We start from the raw sequence: 23,665 nt of genomic DNA, 5'->3' as shown, positions 1-23,665 counted from the left end.
CGGCGCCATTACTTTATATTCTGAGAGCGACTCCATCCTTTAAAATACGGAGACTGTTTCTGTTGGGTGTATCTCCTTCGGGCGTACTTACTAAGTACTTACTTACGTACGTACTAAGAACGCTGAACGCAGACAGCTCCAAGCCTACAAGACCTGCCGGCATGGAGCAGCGCGTGGCTGTGCCACAGGAGTGGTTCCGTGACAGACTTTACTCCGCTTTTCGTATTGGTTTCTAGACTAATAATTGGTTTCTCCAGATTTTAAAGCCCCAGCCCAGACTGAGTGCTCGGGGAGAAGTTCACAGCCGAAGTATTTCCCGCGTACGACCGCGCGCTGCAGGCACCTCCCTGTAGGCTGCGAATGCTTACAGACGTGCAGGAAACCGCAAGGCTTGCCGAGGAGCCTTCTTCCCTTGCACACGAGCCACAGCCTGTGCTGCCAGCAGCTACTTTATCATGCACCACGACAGAGCTCTTCGTCCCTGTAGCTGTCCAGAAGCAGCACTGTTAGAATTTAAGAATCCGTATGGCTTTCAACCGATTTCAACACATTCACTTGCAATCAACAGTTATTTCCCTGCCTGGAGGTGGTATTTTTCTTTGACGACCTAGCATTTAGCAAGCAGCAGATTACTACGAGAAAGACACTACAGATCAGTGCGCGTCACCCTTTTGCTTCCCAGGAAATGTAGCAGAACTGCACAAGCTGTTAGGTGGATTCAAAGTCCTGCAATCGATGTGCGGCTTCCCTAGCCCCCGGGAAAGCTGCATCGCTTACCTTCATTTCACCCTTTGGGAAATGAGAATTGACAGAGCTACCCACACAAGCAGAGGCAATGATTTAAACCGCCTGCATCGGTCTGTCAAAGATTATGACGCCTCTTTTAAACATGGGAAACAACCTTTTGATCATCACACGTGCACAGTAAATGTTTTGGTAATTCTGCTCCTTCTCTGGGCTATGAACCCACTGAACTGAAAATGGGGCTAGGTTTTTTTAAAAGCATCATTTTCTGGAAGAAAAGGTTTACAAATGGAAGTTAAGTAACACGCAACTAGCAAACTGCTTGAGAATCTGACAACACGCACAACTGGAGCTGCGTCAGCACGTCCACGGCAAACCATTAAAAAGAGGGGTTGGCAGCGTGCGTGCGGGAAGCAGGACCGGGAGGCTACGGAGCAGCCTCGGCCACAGGAAGGAAACCTGATTTTTCAGCTAACCGGCAGCTTACATTTGTATCAAGCGTGCTGAGGGAATTTAGAGGCACGCTGACTGCCAAACACGCCCGAGAAGCCGAGACAGGCCCTCCCCTGGCAGTACCGAACCGGCCCCGCGAGCCACAGGCACCCGCGCCGCTGCCGGGCTGCACCCAGGGCAGCCGCACGCCAGGCGTCCTGCGCAGGCCGGCGTGGCCAGCTTCACAAACCCCAGCTTTAGGAAGGCATGCAAATACCGGAGCGTACAAGTACCGGATTTAAAAAAATACATATATTTTTATATTTCTGTGTGTATATAAGCACACATACATTTATATAGTACATATAAAAATTGAATTTACTGTAATAATAATTTTCACTCCCTTGACTTTTCACAATAAAAGGAGCCAGTTGAAACCACATGATGATGACTATGTGCTTTACGTAACTTCAGAGTTCAAAAGTGACCACATACCCATTCTAAGCTCCAAACGGTGTTTACAGCTGCCGTTGTACCCAGGGGAACTGGTACAGCTCAGCGGAAACCAAGCAGTCAGACTCCGCAGTGCCCGACACATCCGAGAGGGCCAAAGGTTCTGACGGCCATCTGGAGGCCGCTGTGCACATCTGGAGAACGCTCATGCTTGGGAAACCGCTGCACGCGTATCTACACACACGCTACTGTGAAACTGGTTTGGAAAAGCCCTCAAAACACAAAGCACGTGGAAAGAAAATGCCAGTGTACCTAAAGACAGGAAGCTTTAAATGCATCTTCCCCATTTCTCCATTTTGTACGTCTCACCCGAAGATTATCACACCATTTCTCTTTTCAGACGACACAAACAAGCGGCAGCAACCTGCACATCTGGCCAGAGTCGGCACCACTCCCTCTTCAGCTCTAGTCCCCACGGCTGCGTATTTTACCCCTCCAAGTTCTAACAGATAAAGCATCTTACATGGACACTAATAAAAACTGCATCCCAAATTTTCTTCTTCATGGCTAACGGGGGGCTTCCTCAAGCCGGACCAAGCGTTGCGGCTGAGCCAAGCGCCTCACGAAACACGAAAGCCAAGCTCAGGAATCTGTAACAAAGTGACAGGCTTCCTGCTGCTCCACTCGCACACCTCAACCTCTGCCTCCCTTGCTGGCTCTTTGATCACCCTCAAGTCTTTGATGAAGAACGTTAAATGAGTTGACAATGCCTGTTACTCAGTCGTTTTCAGTTTTCTTTTAAAAAGCACTGGCTATTTTGTTGCATTGAAGCCCTGAAGTAATTTAAGCAAGCAGTCTGTGGGAAGCACTAGTGCTGTTGGTGTCTTAATTGGAATCCAGTGTCTACAGGCAGCACCAAATTAAATATATTTTCACTGAGCTCCCAAAAAGAAAAAATAAAAAAAAAAAAATCAAAAGAGCATTCAGTAGTAAAGTCTGATTATAAAGGAGAAGACATCTTTGTGGACTTCTGAAGAGCTAAACCCACGGGGAGAGCCCCTCCGTTTCACGCCGAATCCTGGAGGCAGCAGCAGCAGCAGCCTCGTGCCGTCCACGGCCGGCTGATCGCAGCGGGCACGGCTGAGAGCTCACCCACTGACCAAGGCCAAAGCCAGGCAAAACTGCTTGCATCAGGCACCTCGTGACCCGCCAGCAAACCAACCTGTTTGTCAGAAACATCCTCCACGTCCCAGCGACGCAGCAGCGGGCGAGCTGCCCGCGCTCTCCAGTGTCCGAATACACGTCGCCTGATTCATAATGCTGCTTGGAGGATTACAAAATAAAATTATTTAAGTTACTTTTCTTGACTGAGATTAATTATCTGTACTACACCAGCCTCTGGCAAAATCTTGTCATGAAGTATCAATTACAACTAATTGAATTCTCAGTAAAGATGAATTTAATTGAGGAAGAGAACAAGGCAGATTTCAATATTATCTAATTTTCAGGTATGCAATGCTCCAGTGCTTGGCTAGGAAAATAAAAAAGTTAGAGGTGAATGAAGTGTGACATAATTTCTTTAGGAAAAAATGCTTACATTAACAGGTCATAAATCAGGTTAATTTTATGCATTTGTTCTATGAATGCAGCAGCCAAAAATCACTACAGGCCCAAGAGCATAGAAAGAACATAAAAAACCAAAACAAAACCCACAAAGCAGTCGAATGGGCGTGGAAACACAAGCACCTGCTTGAAACACCAGAAAACAGAAAGGGGTATCTTTTTCATGCAAAACACCTTGTGTACAAATTTTCTCTTGGACACAGAAAGTAAAGGTAACAATAGGAAGAAACGGCCTTGGGTTAGCTGAAATTTCAGCTTCCCAGCTTGTTTAGAAAATACAGATTAGTATTTTGAAATTTTCTAAAATCTCATCCCCAGCTCCAAGGGGAAAACAGCAACACATTTCACAGAAACGAGCAAGGCGAAGCATGACCCGCAGATGCGGATGCTAGCTGAGCACCCGGCAGGCAGCCACGCTAGGCAGGGTCTCCGAAACCCCCCGCCTCTACCAGCACCCCGACTGCACCCAGGCTGCCTTCACCGAGCGCCCAAACGTTTGCTGCACAGTTACTACGCAGACCAAAACATGTTAGCTGTAGAGCTACTCTCTCCTTCTGACCCTGCAGCGTTCTGTTGTGGAAAACAAAAATAACTCGCTCTGACTGAGTCCTTGGCATCCCCAGGAAGGTCCCCAAAGTGTCTTTTCGGGGTCAGTAAATAAACATCTGTGTGACAGGGTGGAAGCTGGATGGCAGCAGGACTGAGTCATAAAAGGTCAAGCAGTGGCAGAGAGCAGGAGGCTGAATTGGATCCAGGAAAAACTCCCACTGAACTCATGAGATGCTGTTTCTCCTTGTGGGTTGACTCAGTTAAGTTCTGTCTCCTCTGTATCTATCCATTTTCACCAGCTCATCAGAACCAGTGATGCCTACAGAAAGGGTGGAGAGGGGCTTTTCACAAGGGTGTGCAGTGATAGGACGAGGGGGAACGGCTCTAAACTAAAAGAGGGAAGAGTTAGATTAGACATTAGGAAGAAATTCTTCCCCATGAGGGTGGTAAAACACTGGCCCAGGCTGCCCAGAGAAGCTGTGGCTGCCCCCTCCCTGGCAGGGTTCAAGGCCAGGTTGGAAGGAGCTCTGAGCACCCTGGGCTGGTGGAAGGGGTCCCTGCTCATGGCAGGGGGGCTGGAACCAGATGAGCTTTAAGGTCCCTTCCAACCCAAACCATTCTGTGATTCCACACCCCGGCGTCAGTTAGGACCCAGCCCCTGCAAGCCCTGAGCTCCCTACCTGACCCACAGAGGGGATCGTGTCCACGCCAGGGCCTCCTCTCAGAATGCCAGGCAGGGCGTCCTTCAGCAGGCCACAGAGGAGGGGAGGGGGGAGAAAACCCCAGCCTCTGCTCAGCTGAGTCACATTGAGCTGTTACTGCTGCAGATGACTCAGACCCGCTGTGCAGCTGCGTTCGCTCACAGAGCCCCCACCCAGCACCCGCTGTGCACACTCGGTGAGGTTAGCACAACACGTGAAACATCCCTGCGCGGGACAGAAAACGGTCCTCGAGCCCAATGCCCTGCAAATACAGGTGCGGGACCCTCCGCTGGACTACAGTTAACTCAGCAGAGGTAGAACAGCAACACTGGAATTTCTGCTGAATTGCTGTTTTCACAGAATCACAGAATAGTAGGGGTTGGCAGGGACCTCTGTGGGTCACCCAGCCCAGCCCCCTGCCCAAGCAGGGTCACCCAGAGCAGGCTGCACAGCACCGCGGCCAGGCGGGGCTGGAATATCTCCAGAGAAGGAGACTCCACAGCCTCCTTGGGCAGCCTGGGCCAGGGCTCCGTCACCCTCAGAGGGAAGAAGTTCTTCCTCATGTTCAGCTGGAGCTTCCTCTGCTTCAGTTTGTGCCCGTTGCCCCTTGTCCTGTCACTGGGCACCACTGGAAAGAGTCTGGCCCCGTCCTCCTGACCCCCACCCTGCAGATATTTAGAGGCATTTATGAGGTCCCAAGTAGCGCTGTGTGCTTGTCTTGTTCTTACACTCCTTTCTACGTCAGCAGCAGCTCTCTGACAGCAGGGTGTCCAACACCCCGCACGGCTGCTCGTGTTCTGCTCGCACACGCGCCTTCCCTGGAACACCTGCACCTTCAGAAAGGCAGAGGCAGACCAAACGACACAAGCAAACCATTGCATTTATGATAATAATTACAAAATCTATAACAGCATTGACTGCAGGGCATGCTGGCACATCTATCCATTTTGCCATTTCACATGATCCAATACCTCTCCATTGCCAGCGTTAACAGTGTGCGACAGTAAATACAGATGGCTTCTGCCTTTGTTTTCATCTGCAGCTTCCCCTCATGAAATAGGGCACATTTGTAACGACTGACTCGCTGCACGAGCTGTGACACAGGCTGCAGCGGAGCTCCCTCTAGCCACCACTTCAGAAACCATTCAGCTACTGTAAAACCTCGAACAATTCCGTCACCGCTCGCAACCCTGGCCCCGGGGTGCAGACGCTCGGGTGGCTGGCTCTGGGTTTCCATCCTCTGCCAGCTGCCTGCTCCGCTTCGGTATTTGAGGTGAAAAAGCACTTAGTGCTGCACTTCAGAACGGTGGGTTTGGGAAATCGGTGTCACGTACCCCGAGCGGCACCCTCTGCAAGCTGCGGGTCAGGAGGTCTGGAGGGGACTCAGGCTCTCCACCGGCGTACCGAGCAGCCAAGTCCCTGCCTCTTGACCTCTCTGAGTCACCTTCAACGCTACGAGCGCTGCTTCGTGCCGATCAGCAGGCGACGTTCTGCCAGCCCCCGGCCCCTGCTCCAGCCAGGAGCTTCCTTGGCCGTCAACTGAAGCTCTTTTCAGTGGTGCCCAGTGACAGGACAAGGGGCAATGGGCACAAACTGAGGCACAGGAAGCTCCAGCTGAACAGGAGGAAGAACTTCTTCCCTCTGAGGGTGACGGAGCCCTGGCCCAGGCTGCCCAGGGAGGCTGTGGAGTCTCCTTCTCTGGAGATATTCCAGCCCCACCTGGACAAGGTCCTGTGCAGCCTGCTGTGGGTGACCCTGCTTCGGCAGGAGGGTTGGGCTGGGTGACCCACAGAGGTCCCTTCCAACCCCTACTATTCTGTGATTCTGTGAAATTCATTACGCCTCTTGAGCTGCCTGAACTTGCGGTAATCCATACGCAACCACATAGCTGGTGGAACAGCAAAGGGAAGATTTTAAAACCTTGATTTCAGTCATGCTTCAGATCTACGCCCCGCTACATTATTCAGGCGATTATTTCTTCTCCTCATGCCGTACAATATCTCGCTTCAGCTAGCTCGAGTTATTTCAAAGTCTGCTTTCGGAGACGAGTCTCTAATTTGTCACAGCTGAAGAGTTTTCTGCTCCATCTAGCGGTGCACACAAATCCACGCTGTTCAAGCACCAAGCGTCGGCACACGCTGCTCCGAGCTGCTCCGCTGACGTCCCGCAATCGGTTACAGAGCGGATATAACACCTCTGCAGAAAATCACAGCAAGCCGGTAGCCGCTGGGCAAAACTGAACTCTCACAAACCTATTTCAGGAAAAAGTACACCAAAGAATGTCAGAGCTGAACATGTTTGCAAAGGAGGACTCCACGTTGCGGAAGGATAAACAAAATACCTCGACCCCAGTAAGTGCCTACAGGGGCCAAAGGAGAAATTCCCTAACTGAATTCCTCCAAGGCGGCAGCTTTTCTTCAGTCCTTTGAGTTCCCGAATGAAGAAATTTGGTCTATAAAAATATGAAAAATGTCCTTTCTACCCCACCTTCCACACTAGAACGCACAAGAAGACAGTCTTCACTGCTCACAAAACCAGCGCAAATTCATCTAGCAATCAAGAGCAGGAGGAAATTTTTCTGCTGGTACCCTTCCCTGTTTTGTAATAATCTGCAGCATTTAGGTCATCTGCTTTGAAACTCTGGTTAACTGCAAGAGAAGCCCTTCTAGGCTCTGGTGCTAAACCCTGCGATTCCCAGCATGTTTTATTTAGTCAGCCATGATTTATTTAAATAGGACAATGTTTACTTCCGCGGTTTTGACTTGCACTGCATCAGAGAAGGTCAGCTGCTCTGACTGCTCCACGCAGAGCAAGCGCCATGATTTGATGATGCTATGGATACCAGCTCCAATTGTTCCAAATGCCAGCGACTTCTAATGACACTATTTTCCCTTAATTGGAAAACTACTGGATGGCAAACAACCAATGACAGGGTCCTGTTACAGCTAATAACACTGGTGGGTCTTTGACTTCATTTTCTCCTGAGACACATCATTAGCCATCGCCACACTCCGGATAATCAGCTGCTGTCTGTTCAAGGCAAAAGGGCTGGCATCTAGAGCTGGTGGCTTTAATTTTCGTGTTTAAGCAGTAGTCCTTCTTCTTTGTTTTCCTTTACACAAATATATAATAGTTATTGAAAGATTGGGCAAATCCTACCCTATGGGTGAGAATAATTACAGTGCTTCAGTTCAGGACACTGAGTAGAGAGAGTTAATTGCCGTTTACATTTGGGAGGGAGATAAGCAAGTCAAAATATCAGAAATTCCTACTGTTTCTGTCTTTGGGAAGCAACTCTGAGCAGCTCTTCATGACAGCAGTAAGAGGCCAAACCTGTCAGCGACATTCACCCCTTTCGATGTTTTGCCCTGCCCAGTACACATCAGAGCACTCGCAGGGACACACAAAACTGCTGTAATCCACTACACAGTTTTTGCACACATAGTTTTCAAATTTGACAGTGGGAATGAAAGTACTTCCTATATATTGTAATGTGAAGTGATTAAGAAAGAGATGAAACTAAGGAACCTGCAATACCAAGTAACAGAAGCAGCCATGTGTCGTCTACGGTCTGCTGCCAGATTAAAGGATGCAGGCAAACTGTTACAGCATCATGAAGGCAGATGAGCCCTCTGCAAGCAACTCCTTCCTTAGGCCTTGGACACTTCACAGGCACACCTAAGGCAAGCACAAGAAAACATTTAACAGGAAAAATAATATTGGTAAAATGCTAAGAAACAGTAGAGCACATCTAACTGAAAAGCAAATAACCTGTATTCTGTTTTTTATACGGACTCCTTCTGGATCATACAAAAGCACGTTATCCAGGATGAGAATGAGCCCTGCGCTACCTTCACAGTTCTTCCCCTTCTTGATCCTGATGATTCTCCTTTTATCCCATCCTCAAAGCCACATACAATTACAAATGAATATCAGCTTTTCACCCTACACCGAACCACCTCTGCCTTTAGCTGAGCTCCAGACAGTATGGAGTAATATTTCACTTAGGATAGCAACAACAGACTTAGGAGCCTTTTTTTTTTTTTTTTTTTTTGATTCCTTTTCCTCCCAGTCAGTTTTAATTTCTTGCTAGTGTCAGGCTGGTAAATGCCACTTCACAGAAACTCTGTCTCCTGGTATATCGGCTTGGGCTGTTTAAGCTTGGAAGATGCAACCAGCAGAAATCCTCCAGTTACTGTAGAGTCACAAGATGTGTCTGGAAAGATGTAATCACCAAAGCGCCTTTTGGGCAGTGGTAGCCTGGACTCTGTCCCGAGACACCCACGGACACGTTCACACGTCTCTGGTTGTGGTTACAGGACCATTCAATCACAAGGTCACTCCTGTACCAACAATCTTGTGCGCAGCTTCGAGAAAAACATTTTCATCAATTAGGTGACAGAAGTACATGAGTAATGGTCTCATACTTTTGCTAATGCTTAACACAAGACTTTCACAAACACAAACTAAATTAGAAGACAGACCTCAAAGAAGCTCAGCACTGTAATCACTCACAGCTAGAGTATCTGCTGGAACAACATAACTGTGCTGGCTCCTCAGCACAAGCAAAAAGCAAAGAAAGCGTGGTCTACATAGTCTCATTCATGAAATGTCCTGTTGGTGTTTGCCCAGCCTTGGAACAAACTTCCAGGACTGTCAGCAGTAAAACCTGCCTAACACAGACCATGAGCAACAGCTCCCCTCCCGCCCCGTGTCCTCCACACCTGGGGGAGAAGAAATCACGTTACTTTGTACCCTTCATACACATGACCGTGTACATACATTAACAAAACTCACAGTACACTTAAAGACTTATGGTACTGTTTATTTTAGTTGTAAATAAACTGTGCATTTTACGTATTTGTTTACAGTTTGCGTGTGTTTTAAATAGTGGACACAAGGAAGAGAGTTGTAGAAAAGCACAGAGAGGAGATTACCAGGCATTGATGGCAAAAACGTACGGCTGCGCCATTCTGAGTAACTGAACCTTGACATGAACCAGAATCCTACGGCATCCATGCAAGTGTCAGTCCCATACACACCAGTAAGAGAGGAGAGGAGAGACGGGCTATGCAGGGGTAGCACTGCCTGCACACTTAGCGACCCCGAGCTTCTCTGTTATCTTGAAGACGGACTACTAGACCCCGAAGGCGGACAGCAGAACTGGTGCAGGACATTATCTTCCCTGCCAAGGAAGAGGAGAGGCAAGAAAGAAAAAAGACAGAGGAACAGAATCATAGGGAACAGCATTAGGAAAACGAAGCTTGAGAGTTTTTTTGGTTTTGTTTTTACATCCACAAATAGTGTAACTTGTTTGTAAGTACCATGCAATTCACCCATTTCAGTCTCAGATGCAGGACTTTCAGCCCAATGAAGAACAAACAGATGAGCCTAGGCCAACACTTACAGAGCTCAGCTCTGAGGCAAAAGCTGTTTTGAAAGTGCATTTTCGGTTTTTCCCATAAGAAAAATTATATTAAGTAATCATGTACATACCCAGCCTACTGTGGCCACAGCTCCTTTATTTTTAACATCTTTAAAAGAAACTTGCCACAGGTATTTTCATTGCCCATACTCCACTGAAAATGCAGAACAGATGCATTCCCCTTCTGCTGGTGATTTACATACAGATGATTAACAGATCTGCACTTTACTCCTCCCCCCACCTTCTTTTAAAGTAGAAGGAAGAACTCTGTTTGCATGCGGAGTTGCCAGCATCATGAACGGTGCTACAAACCAGGAGGCACGAAGGCGATTAAAGCAGCAGCTCGGAATACCTACATCTGTAATGCTAGAACGTGCTGTATGGCGGGTGGAGGGAGGGGTGCCGGCTCAGCAGGACGCTTGTACGAGGGCACTTCTTTATCAGTAACACAACCACGAGCGGGCATTTCCTTTAAACTAAATAACAAGCTAAAGGAGGAGGATGGAAAGGAACACAATGAAGGAAGCAAAACAAGAAAATCCAAAAACAAACAGCAAATTTCATGGTTTCCTGCCAACGCCTGACTGTCTGCAAACAGCTTGCTGCGGATGAACACCATCCACCATTTTCACATCGCTAGGTCACGTAGGCATCATGCGGAAAATTACAAGTATGACTATAATTATGCCAGCTTTCCTTTGCCAGAGGGTTTGAACACAGATGCCTTACACAATCATCCGAACCTCACACTGGCTTAGCACAGAGTATGCGGTCTGGTCAGAGTTTGGATCCGTTTTGCTGTGTTCACCTGCATATTGCATGCTTGTTGCAATGTGTTGGCTGGCCTGAGCGACCTTGCTTTCACTCCTTTGCTCAATTTGAAAAAATATTGTCAAGCTTTTAAATCTCTGCATATTATAAAGAGAGGCTGCAGTGCTTAAACGTGCTAAGTTACACAGCTAGACAATTGCTATTCAGTTAGAAATAAGATTCCTATTCAACTTTTTTTTTTTGGCAGAAAACGTCGATAAACAGTCGTATCAATAGTACAAAGGATTCTGAAGTACAGCTCCTGAGCTACAGCTTCACCTGTGACTAACCATTAACTGGAAAACTGCCACGGGACTGAGGAGTCTGCTGCGTGTTGTGGGGATGTCTTTACAGACGCCTGTACGAAAGACACGTGAAATACCTGCTCCGTGTCTAAGCCTGGGAAGCAGCAGGGCGCCCATCAGTGCAAAAAGTAAACCAAGAGCTGCAAAGAACCAAATTTATCTGCCAACAGATACCTGTCACTTTCAGGAATCTAAGCAAAAAAATTCCCAGTTTTCTCCGAGTGTGCCTAGTGTGCAAGAACTCCCACCATGGAGAACTTCTGAAAAACCAAACTACTCTGATACAACATAGAAGCATCTGTCAGCTAGACATCGCTGTTTGTTAAGCTTCTGTGTTAACCAGTTACGGTAACCAAATAGCTACAATGCCTACCAGCAGCTCAGACAAAAAGAAACAGCACAATCAGTCCTTCTGTCACCTTCCATACAGTGGTTGGTTGCACGTAAGCCAACATTACCTGGTGAAACAAAGATTTCACATTAAAATTTCACATACGTACAGTATTTTCAGAATAATGTTTTTACCTCCCAGAGGTGCTGATTAAACATTAAGCAGGCAGAGACTGCAAGAAAATGATGGGATTTCTTTGGTACTATAACATCCTTTGCATTATCTTTTTGTTTTCACAGGTATCACTGGGGAAAAAAAAAAGAAAAGAAAAATCTCTAGCTTCAAGATTTTGAAAATGGTCTTCGGACAAGATAAGGGCATCTAATTTAATATTAGATGGATGGAAGGTAATGTGGATGGAGAAAGGAACGAGTGAGAGCCAACATTTCATGCAAATCTGAACAGAGAAATCATAATTATGAATAAACACATCAGATGGAAAGATGCTTAGACACTAGTGGTAAGCAAATCTGTCCAGAGTTGCAGTTGCCTGTATCAGCCTGCGACACATCCATATGAAGAATACAGATATGAATAAGACTCTCTAGTCTCAAGCATGGGCACCCTTCGACACCACCCCTCCCTGTGCGGAGCCATTCCGACAGCCACTGCTGCTGCAACCCTCACAGAATCACAGAACCCCAGCATGGCAGGGGTTGGCAGGGCCCTCTGTGGGTCACCCAGCCCAACCCCCTGCCCAAGCAGGGTCACCCACAGCAGGCTGCACAGCACCGCGTCCAGGCGGGGCTGGAATATCTCCAGAGAAGGAGACTCCACAGCCTCCCTGGGCAGCCTGGGCCAGGGCTCCGTCACCCTCAGAGGGAAGAAGTTCTTCCTCGGGTTCAGCTGGAGCTTCCTCTGCTTCAGTTTGTGCCCGTTGCCCCTTGTCCTGTCGCTGGGCACCACTGGAAAGAGTCTGGCTCCGTCCTCCTGACACCCACCCTTATTTAGAAGCATTTCTAAGGTCCCCTCTCAGCCTTCTCTTCTCCAGGCTGAACAAGCCCAGCTCCCTCAGCCTCTCCTCGTAGGAGAGATGCTCCAGTCCCCTCACCATCCTAACAGAATCACCACACAGAAGCTTGAATGGCTGACAGCTACCCCAGCATCAGGGCTACGGGGCACTAAACCAAAGCAAAACAAGACTACGCAGACCCAGGCCCCTCTGGAAGCCTCTCCAGGGCCGTCGGCTTTGCTTTGCCCTTCGCACCAGACGTTAGAGCCTGTATCCAAACGATCACTGACGCAAGCAGAGCACCTCGCGGAACCTGCAGCTTCCAACTAGAGGACGTTGCTTTTACGGCTCTGCTTTGGGAGGCACCCAGGGACAGGGACTCCAAGGCGGCAGGCTGCAGACATTGCTGGTTGTTTTGTTGTTGTTGTTTTAATTTCCAAACAAAAATAAATCACAAAGAGCAAAGACAGGAGGCATATGGGATAACTGGACCACGGACAAATGACTAGGTGGGAGTACATTATATGCTTAGGCTTCCTAAGACTTGTCTTATACTAGGGAAATGCAAGATCACTTGCATTATTTCTGTCTATTCTGAACATTGTAAAACGAGCAAGGGATTACTGCAATAGCTGCAGTTATTAAAAATGCATTATTTCCCTATTAACAATTCAAAACAGATGCCAAAGATCATCTTGACTAGAAATAAAACTGCTGGAGTGAATAAAACATCCAGCAATTAGCTAACAGCAAATCAGAGATGCTCCAGATTTCACTGTGGTGCATTCATTAATTGCTCTTTCAGAGCAAATTTAATTTTTAATTCTGGGCTACAAAATTAATCCCACTGCGTATTTTCTAAATAAAGCCTCAAAACTGAAGTTTAGAATGAAGCATCCGTTTTTGTTAGTTTTGTTTCTAATGATTTCTATTCATAAACTGATAAATGGGAAGACTAAAAGCTACATTTAATACTAATAGAGATATGTGGAAACGCAAAGCCCGATCTTGTTCGTGCACTAGTAGCTGCTTTTCACCCACAGCAACAGGACTCCCATTTGCAAAACCAGGTGCGTGATTTGTACCTGGCTAACATCGCAGATGTAGTGAGGACAAGTTGTAACCATCAGTTTGGATCCAACAGCTGCAGCAATTTAACTCCTGGGTAAACCAAGCAAATTCCTGACACAAGGAGCACTGTAACGTTCTGGCTCTAACACCCCACCACGTTTTTGTGCAGGGTACTACCTGGAACGGCTCTAACACCACTGTATAATTTCACACTAAATTCTGCAGGATGAACTTGTGGCTCTTTTCTTCTTCCCAAGAAGAGAGCTTCGAGATCACAGGATACTTTGTGTTCAGAGGGACTGCTGGAGGTACCTGTAGCCCAGTCCCGTGCTCAAAGCAGGGCTAATTACAGAATCACAGCATGGTGGGGGTTGGCAGGGACCTCTGTGGGTCACCCAGCCCAACCCCCTGCCCAAGCAGGGTCACCCAGAGCAGGCTGCACAGCACCGCGTCCAGGCGGGGCTGGAATATCTCCAGAGAAGGAGACTCCACAGCCTCCCTGGGCAGCCTGGGCCAGGGCTCCGTCACCCTCAGAGGGAAGAAGTTCTTCCTCGGGTTCAGCTGGAGCTTCCTCTGCTTCAGTTTGTGCCCATTGCCCCTTGTCCTGTCGCTGGGCACCACTGGAAAGAGTCTGGCCCCGTCCTCCTGACCCCCACCCTGCAGATATTTGTAAGCATGACATCCAGTCGCCCAGGGCTGCGTCCAGCTGAACCGAGCGTTGCTGCAGGCAGAGGTACCACCTCCTCTCCTGGCCTCTGTTCCAGTGCTCCAGCCACACTCCTGGTGAAATTCCCCTTTCTCCCCTGCCTTGTATCTAACTGGAATTTTCCTCACCGCACTCTGGCTCTGTTGCCTCTTGTCGTAGGCTCTCCTAGAAGAGGCTGGCTGCTCCTTTCCCATACTTGCCTGTTAAGGAGTTGAAGACAGCATCAGCCCTGAGACTTCTCCAGGCTGAAGAGCCCCTGCTCTCCCAGCCTCTCCGCACTCGCCATGTGCTCTGGCCCCCAGAGAACTTGGTGGCCCTTTGCTGGACTCACTCCAGTATCCCGATGCCTTTCAACAAGCCAGAGACCCCCGAGGGGGTTTCACAAGCGGTGACCGCGGGGAGGGAACGCCGCCCTCAGCCTGTCGGCCTCTCTTGCTCAGACAGGGTGGTTGGTCGTGTCTGCCCCAGACCACTCTGCCAGCTCGTCAGCGCCGCTTGCCAAAGCTCGTCTTACACCGCGCTAACTTGTGTGTCGGGCTGGGGGGAAGAGGCGAGAGGAGCACCCCTGAACTCCCTGCTCTGCTCCCTGGTAGTCAAACAGGAGGACAGCACGGCTCACGTGCGCTGGCGGCCCTAGGCTGGCTAGCGGGGAAGGCGGTGGGCGAGCGGCAGAGCACACGACGTTTGCCGGCAGCCAGGGACTGAGCCATCGACTGCTCCATTACCGTTAGGTGAGTAGGGGCAACACCACCATACTACGAGTTGTTGGAAGTTCCCGTACCTCCACCGATTCTAGCTGAGTTACGGTTGTATACGGACACACAGTTGGAGAATTTGAGACCTAAACTTGCTTGAGAGCAAACAAGGTCAGTGATGACCTCCTTCACACACCCCAATCCTCCAACAGAAGCTAAAGGTCTCGTGGTCTGTGTTTGGGCAGTATCCAAAGCTATACGTTGTTTGACACGTTAGCACTGAAAATCGTACACGCTTTACAGCTCCAGCCACACTTAGGGCACTGATCTTTTTACTGCACACAGACAGAAAGAAAAAAAAGCTAGAGAAGTTTAGGATTTTTTTAAGCACAAAGTTATGCTTTTGTAAGTTTTAATTCCAGAAAAAAATACCACCAATAAAAATAATAACCTACGTGGAACAAGATATTGAAACATTCAAGAAACAACTGGCTTTCCCATCAACATCCTTATAGGAAGATCTCTAACAAGTCCTTAAAATTATAAACTAAGGACAAAGCAAAAATAAAAACCTAGTTAAAAAGCAAGTGGGGAATCTAACAGTGTTCAGGCCCTGCTCCTCACTGCAGGAAAAGGAAGTTGTCTCACAACTCGACCACGGATTTGCTACCACCAAATAAAACTGAGATTTCTGATGGGAGAAAAAAAACTCCAAACATACAAACTGATGCTGCAAGATGAAACAACAAGATGGATCCAAACATGCATGGTTAGAGATAACAAAGAGATGAAAGATTCAAAACAGAAATATGTTTATGCATTTACAGATTTAGGATTCATTGTTTGGTTTTGTCTTTCCTTATTACCACTGCAAAATGATTTGATTTTTCAGCACCAGACTTCCAATATTTTGATATTAATATTATTCATGAGCTGGCAATTATCATTAAGCTAATGACTAATAATAAAAGTAAAAACTAAAGACAATTTTTTCATGACATGCACAATTCCTTAACAGTTTTCACATTTCTAATTTCTCAGACTAGCTGTCCTTTGGTGCTTCTGTAAGCTGACTGTTAAACACTGGTACTGACCATGAATTGTACTGAGATGCGCAATTACTTCTCTCCACATTTCATCAAAGAGAACTTGGAAATCACATAGTAAAGACATCTATGTTAAATGAAGCGTTACGAGCCAGAAAACCTGTATTTTTGACATATTCAGGGCAGGCTCTGGTTGGCATCAAGGCCCTGCATCTGTTTAAAACCCCCTCCCTGCCTTTCAAATCCACAGGCGGTGCTGGGCCGTTGGCAGTCCATGCCACCGCACCTGGCTTACCTCACACGCTGTCAGGAAATATTCAGGGGTTAAAAAAAAAAACATTGCTCAGAACATCAGTATCCTACATAAATTGTATAAACATTTCTACAACTAGCTGCTTCGAGCTTTCGAAGCGTCTAGGGGGATGGCCCTCAAAGCTCATGCAGCTCATTGCACTGCAGGACTCCAGAGTGCCCGAGAGAAGTGAACAGAACCACCCTAGGAGATGTTAAAAATGTTCAGTCTGCTTTTCTGATACTCTTTTTTTTTTTCTTTTCAGACTTCAACTACTATTCCTTTTCTTACGTCAGCTCGTAACATTAGCTCTCTCTTCACAAACCACACGTGGGCGGAGCAGCTCTACTCTTACCTGTACTCTGAGTGTGTGGCAGGGACAGCTAGCTGGGTATGGTACAATGGAGCTGGGCAGCAAAACTGGTGCAGAGTATTTAAAGACCTACGACACAAGGAAAAACACAAAGTCAAAACACCAAGTGTTTAGAAAGGGGCTTTTCTGAGGGAAGAGCAGGCGCTAATAGGTATATTTGAAACTCATGATAACTTTGAATGAAATTTGACGTACAGCTGTCAATTCTGAATCCCAGGAAGTAAAGAGGGAAATAGTCCCATGGTTTAAATATACACATCAAGAATGGCAGTGATGAGCTGTTGCAATGAAGAATCGAGGTTTTGTTGTAAGATCAAGATAAAATGCCAATTTAAGACTTTGGTTTTGCCTTGCTATGCGGAACCGAGGCAAAAGCTAAACACTGAGGGTTAAAATTCCTATGGAAATGAAGCGTGTTACTCTGCACCAGTCAGGCTGCTTCTTTGCGAATGGAATTACAAACACAGTGCTGACACATGAGGAGGAATAATGCAATGAATATGGACATAAGCTTTGCAATATGCCACTTCTTAATTTGAAAGGCGAAGTTTCACTCAAGTTTTAAACAAGATTCTGAAATGTGCAATACTAATTCATCTGCTATCGTTTGTTCAAAGCATGGCAAAATAAAAAAAGCTTCACAGCACAATAAGCCACTCTGTACCTCAGATCATTATGTTTGTACCGTTCCATTAAAAACACAGAAGAGCTGCAAAACAAGACAAGGGACTGTATCTGAAGCAAAGCTTAGAAAATCTTTAAGCAACGCATCGTCCACTTCCCAGCATTTTTGATGTTTATGCCAGGAAACACGAAACAAGGTTTAGCACAGTAAGTCCTCCATGGTAAAACCACCTAATCAAATTTCTTAAGACGCAGCATTCTTCTAGGAAATCATAAAAAAATGAATCAATATTTCCTAGCTCTTACAATGTGCGCACAGGGAAGAAGCAGCCATTAAACTGAAAATCCTCCCTGAAGTTGTAAGCACCCAAACTGACCATCAAACAGAGAACGTGCATGTGTACGTACAGGCGCCTTTTTTCAGCCCCTCCTCTTTCGCTTGGCATCTTGACAAACGTTTCAGGAGACGGACTGTGATTCTTCTGCATCCCTGAGGCTTAAAGTGAATCCTGGCAGGTCACTTTCTTATAAGATCAGAGCGGTTCAGCAAAAAAAGTCAGTCTTTGCTCAGAGCGGCGTCAGTTACTACGCCTTGTTAAACGCCGCGAGCCAGCCGGTTCCGATTTCTGCTGCCAGCAGTGTGTCAGCAACCGCACGGCCACGGTGCGTTGGATGTTCTGTTTAAAGACAGCAACTGATGCTAACTCCTGTAAAGTACTTGAGCTTTCGGAGACAGCAGCGCAACCCAATTCAGTCACGGGGCAGAGTGCCGTCACGGGACGTACCCTGCTAACGCCTCGCAGTACACAGCTACTCATGGCTAACACCTTCCAACCACTCGGGAAGATGACCAGAACATTTCTAAAGATGGACAATGTTACTGAAAACGTTGATGGACCACTAAAAGCAGTTTGAACACGCAAAAGCTGTGCTTTCTGACAAGAAAAGCATACGATACTCGCACAAGTTGCGCCACGCGACCCACAGAACCAGGGCAGCACGCCGTGAGCGCACTGCACGAGGGTCTGACGTTGGGGAGGCACACCCAACGCACGGACGGCACCGCTCCTCCCCGCTCTGTGAATACCTATTTGTTTCCAGTAGCAGCAAAAGGAGGAAATCAGCATGAGGGTGTCCCAGATTCCCTTCCCACCACCCTTTTTTTCCATACAAATCTCTCTGTTCTCGTTAGCAGCACCCTCTTTCTTCAGAGAATAAACCAGTCAACGTATGAAAGGCTCTGTCTGCATTCAGTTCTGCTCAACAAAGCATTTTGCACAGTGCCTGTTCCCAGCTATTCTAGAGAGAATCTCCCCATACGGCTGCAGAAATCTGCCCTACTCCAACTTTCCTAGGTTCCAAACAACAAAGAAGAAAGCTCTCCCTACAATCTCAGCTTGCCCACCTGCAGTTGAGGTTAATGCTACTCACCTATTGCACAAGACTGGTTAGGACCTCAACTGCTTTGAGTTTCTTTTCGAAGGTGCAGTAGAAATGCAAAAGTCCAGTCACCTTGATAGCAAATACAAAGTGCCAAAGATTTGTCAGGTAGCAATGACACTGGCCCTCTGCGTGTCACAGTGCAGATACGGAGCAGATAAAATCGATGGCAATGTTCGGCTGCAGGCTTGTCATTAGGCTCCCACATGTCATCGCTGCGTTCCAGCACCAGCGTCTCCCATGTCAAAGATGGACATTCAACACATAAGGTTAGATTTCAGCCATGTCTTTGGGTGTTCAAAGATAGGCTCTTCGTCCACCGGTTTGGACTCTGCTCCAAATTGTAAGAGTGAGGGATATCTTGACCCACTGTTTCGGTTCCTCTAGATCCCACTGGCTGATGCCCTATCAGCCTGACAAAAGATGAGGCTCAGGCTGTACAGCCTCTGTCACAGCACACTAACTGTGTAAATCCACCTTCTGCTGGTGCAATCTAAGATCCATGTGTGACATTTTGTGCCTTCAATCACCTGCTAAAAGAGTACTTCCATTCATTTACTCCTCTGAAACATATCAGAAAAAGTTCAAGATTCAAATGCCCTTCTTTTTTTTTAAACTATACAGCTAGATATTTCAATCAGCCTTCAAAACTAGTTTACATTCAAAACAGAATTGATTTGCCAAGTTGTAACACCTAAACACGTGAGAAGACATACACTTATTTAAACAATTCAGAGGAGAAGCAATCACTTCCCCTGTTCATAGGATCATAGATACTTGGCCCGACTGAGTTTAGTTTCTACATCTCTAATCTGTGGTCTTCAAAAGATGATTGAAGATTGCAAATAGAGCACAGCTACTTCAGGCACTGACACAAGACAGCTGACTGATGCCGTGAAAAGCTGGAACTGAAGACTCAGTAGTCGGCAGGCTATTAAGCAGGTTGTCCTTACTATGGCGCCGGGCACACGGGGGATCTCTCCTCCAAACATGTGTGCCAAACACCCTGTCATTGCAGGTTAAATACAACCACAATATATGTATTCATTATATTTCTGAGAAATGCTTAGCATATTCATGACTTTTCCAAGAACTAATTAGCATATGTTAATGTCTTTCACGCATGTCTGTCAGTGTCCTCGGGTGGTCTTTGAGGGTCTCAAGATGAAGGCTCATACTCCTCATCACAGTGTCCGCTGGCCGACCTTTGTTTCTGCGCAGACTCAGGTCTAAGATCAGTTTACCGTGTCCTTCCACGTTGTTCTGCTCCGGTCTTGTGGCCCTCTTGGTGCCTCTTTGTCTCTGTAGCTTGGTGCATCTGCCCTCCCAAGGCTGAGCTCTCCAAATAACATTATTTAGGGGTCTCTCTATCTTAGAGCTTTCCTATCCCTCCCCAAAACACAAGTCAAGTTTGTCTAGGTAGTGTTATTTAGGAGCCTCTTTATCTTAGCACTTTCCTGTCTTCTCAAAACAGCCAGGATCTACTTTAGTTTAATTAGAATCACTCTAGTAAGTGGAAATTTTACATTTACAGGTCTCATGACCAAATTGATGATCACTTCTTCCCGCAGTCTCAGTTCCTGAAACACTACTGCAGCACCCCAGTGGACAGGGAAGCTTTGCAACCCTGGGCCTCCAGGCCACCTTTCTTCCATCTCTCCCTATGGACTCACAGACCAGTACCCGCTTGCCAATTCTTAAAGATTAAGTTCTTCCCAGAACACACTAATCAACACAGTAAAACCAGAACCAAATGTAAAAGAAAACCTTGAGATGACATCTCCCTCAGGATACCAACACGAGAAAAAGCCAGCTACCCAGTCAGGATGCAGACCCAAAGTGGCTTTAACTGTTCCTCTCCCTTCTGTACAAATTCCATTATGTCTGCCGTTAGAAACCACTCCTTCTGACACTGTCATATCAACCAGCAAACAGAAATGGCCATCCTTTTTACTGTCTCAGTACTACAGTCTGGCTTAGATGTACAAATAAAAAGAAACAGACTGCTGATCATCACATTAAGCTACAACTGTATTTTTTTTTTTTTCATTTTCTCTTACAATCACCAACAAGCCTCCCAAACTCCGCAGACAATTTTCTCAGTATTGGTTTTAAAACAACCTGGGGGACCAGAACACCAAGCTATTGACTTGGAATTACTTTTGCTTTAACAGGCTATCCTCTTACCGCTTTCAAAGCGTCCTCTTAGCAGGCTGGTGACCACCCTGCTGCCCCTGGCACCGGGCACTGCGGCTGTGCTACCGGCTGCAGCAAGCACCACGTCCACCCAGCGCAACGCTGAGAGCCTGGAGAGAGCCCGTCCTCCTAACTCTGAACAGCACACGGGATTTAGTACGGGATACCATATCCAGCCTGGGTTTTGTTATTTTGCTGCTGTTCAATTCCAAGCGTCTGTAAACCTGTGAGTAGGTTGATGGCATTATTAAATCATCACTCTTTTCGAGCCTCTTCCTAACAAAATGCTCAGCTTTCAAACAGAAGAGACTGAGAGACCGTTGTCTCGTGGATACTTAGCATTGGTGCAGGGCCACAGCTGGAAGAGATGTCTTTTGATAAAGTTAATGGTGTGGCTGATGACAGGGGTCCACCAGGTCCATTTGTTCATCCTAACTGCTGCATCTTTTACAGCCACATTACATCACCCACTAGTCCTCTCCTCTGCACGAAATAACAAGCTGTTCGCCTCCATCTGCCAATATTCTTCCTTTTCTTCTGGTACGTTTCTCCATGAGGTGCTGTCTTCCTACAAGTATGTGCAAGCACGAGCTCAAATTGATAGCGACACAGCCTCCTATAGTGCCTCAGGCATTCTGTATAGCTGGTGCAAGTTACTGCATAGCCCTCAGAACCACCTTGTCAATAGCAGAAGGGGTAGACAAGTTCATCCCCTACATAATCCCGTTCACTTCAATGTCACCTGCTAAGAATTATGTGTTTGATTGCATTCATGCCTACAAGCTAATAAAAGGAATACTTCCATCTCTCGGTGTTTTACCCTGATGAAGAATAACATCATTTTACAAGTTGAAAATGTGCTTTCTCATGTCAATCCAGAATTATGGCTACAGCCGAGATTAGAAAAGACTCTGGTTGAAAACTAGTAAACTCTGCCCTGTTCTCACGTAACAAATCTAACCACTTCTGCTATGAGAAACAAAATTTTAAACATAATCAAACTATCCTCCAAATAGGTGATGAACACTAAAAGCCGTAATAATACAGACTCACATCAACTCCAGCTAAAAGATTGCTTGTTAATGTGTTTATTAACACGCTAGAAAGGCTTTCAGAACCAACCCGCTGACCAAGCCCACAAGACAACTTGCTTTTTGGAAACTCACCCCAGCAGAGAAAGCAGCAGATGGCTTTATAAGGCAACTCACGTCATCTCCTCACGGGCCAAGCTGGACTGCAGTTGTCTGTGGACACGTCCACCAAGAGGTGACTGAGCAGATAATCCACTCACGCTTGCAAGGACAAATTCCTACTGTTCTGACACCAAAGATTTTCCTTTCACCACTCAGATCTTCACCCAAAATACAGAGGACAGTATGATTCTGGCCTTTGAAGTAGCACTGAAAAAGCTTTTTTTTTTTATTTTATTTATTTTATTTGGTACATCCAGCAGTCTGGAGCCAGGTACGTCCAGGAGAGGCTATGGTGGCGTACAGCAAATGCTATGTTTTTTCACAGCATTCTTATCAAGGACAGTCTTTCCACTACATACTTTTTGGAATGGCAACTATACATAATTAAATGCTGTTAGTGCTTTTATGGTTGCATATGTAAAAAACCTCACAGCTCACGTGTACTTGGCAAAGATCACACACTACAGAAGACTACAATTAATACCTTTATTCTTATAATTTTCTTTCAACAAGATGGCTTTCTGTACACAGCTTCCTGGATGCCAAATCACAGGCAGGTAACAAGACAACTCACGGCAAGTAAACATCAATATAACGACCTTGTGCTGAAGAGTCTCAGCGTAAGAAAACTGCCCAGACATCATAAACTAGCACAGCCTTCTGTTCTAGAGCTGCTACGCTGGCTTCTCCCTCCTTCCTTCCCCTTCCCCTTCCCACCCAGTAGCCACACAACCTAGTTACAAACATTATAGGATAGGATTTTTTCTTCCTAAGAATTAGAGGTAGCTTCACTAGATATCAAGGATGGTCAATATAATCTGCACTGCTAAGAGCTCAGCACACGTAGGCCAAAGGACAGACCACGGAATTTTGCTCCAGAATACATAAAATTTGATTGTCATCAAGATGATTAAATATCACCAATTGTACCCATTGCAGTATAAATGCAAACTGATAGGCTCTTCTTTCGAATAATACTACCCGTTACGTGCTGCCCACTCCAGTGTCCACAGCTGGCTTTTTCAAAAGAATGATTAGGTACGCTTTCACCATCCTCTCCTCCACCAAAACAGGCCTTAAAATAATTATCATCTCGTGGCAGATTTTAAAAATAATTATTATAAACTCTTTTGGTTTCATCAAAATGAAGTACTAGCCTACATAAAGAGGCAAGAGGTGATTCTTTTGCATCCTAGCCAACGCAGTTTGTAGGCAGCCTCCAACACTGGGTTAGCTGTAAGGAGAGTGAATTGAATTAAGATTGTTAGTATGTAGGCACTTATAATTAGGAACACTTCCCTTTTGATTAAGTCTTACTACAAACCATCTATTCTGAAGGGTGATGTACAGTAAGTTAGTGCCTGTAAAATGCACTTGTGTCATTTGTGCTTACCAGTCACTTTCAAAATCTGTAGAAAACAATCCACACAGTCCAAAACCAGAATAAAGAAGAGACATAAAGCTGCATAGGATAGAATGAAATCTTTTAGATTAGATCAGAAAATGGATAGATTCACTGCATCTTTACTTATTTCCCACGTCATGAAATTAGGTCCCAGAATTTCTCAAGAAACTACAACTCACATTACAAAACACAGCCACATTTGTAATTTCACAAAGCAATCATCAGAGTAAAGCCAAATC

At 46.4% G+C, this 23,665-nt stretch overlaps 1 protein-coding gene across 6 annotated transcripts in view; it reads right to left on the bottom strand.

Annotated features, from left to right (window-relative positions):
• The window catches only part of IQSEC1 (IQ motif and Sec7 domain ArfGEF 1), a 388,154-nt gene that overhangs the window by 184,997 nt on the left and 179,492 nt on the right, over nucleotides 1-23,665 (bottom strand). For 4 of the 6 annotated variants that reach the window (XM_075432772.1, XM_075432773.1, XM_075432766.1 and 1 more), the window contains one exon: nucleotides 16,551-16,637. The exons of the other annotated variants lie outside the window; for them this stretch is intronic. In XM_075432772.1, the coding sequence (XP_075288887.1) occupies nucleotides 16,551-16,637 (87 nt within the window). The remainder of the gene's footprint in view (nucleotides 1-16,550; nucleotides 16,638-23,665) is intronic. 6 annotated transcript variants of the gene reach the window in all.

The sequence above is a fragment of the Opisthocomus hoazin genome, chromosome 11 (assembly GCF_030867145.1).
Source record: "Opisthocomus hoazin isolate bOpiHoa1 chromosome 11, bOpiHoa1.hap1, whole genome shotgun sequence".
Lineage (NCBI taxonomy): Eukaryota > Metazoa > Chordata > Aves > Opisthocomiformes > Opisthocomidae > Opisthocomus > Opisthocomus hoazin.
This window is presented reverse-complemented; position numbering and strand designations above follow the sequence as displayed.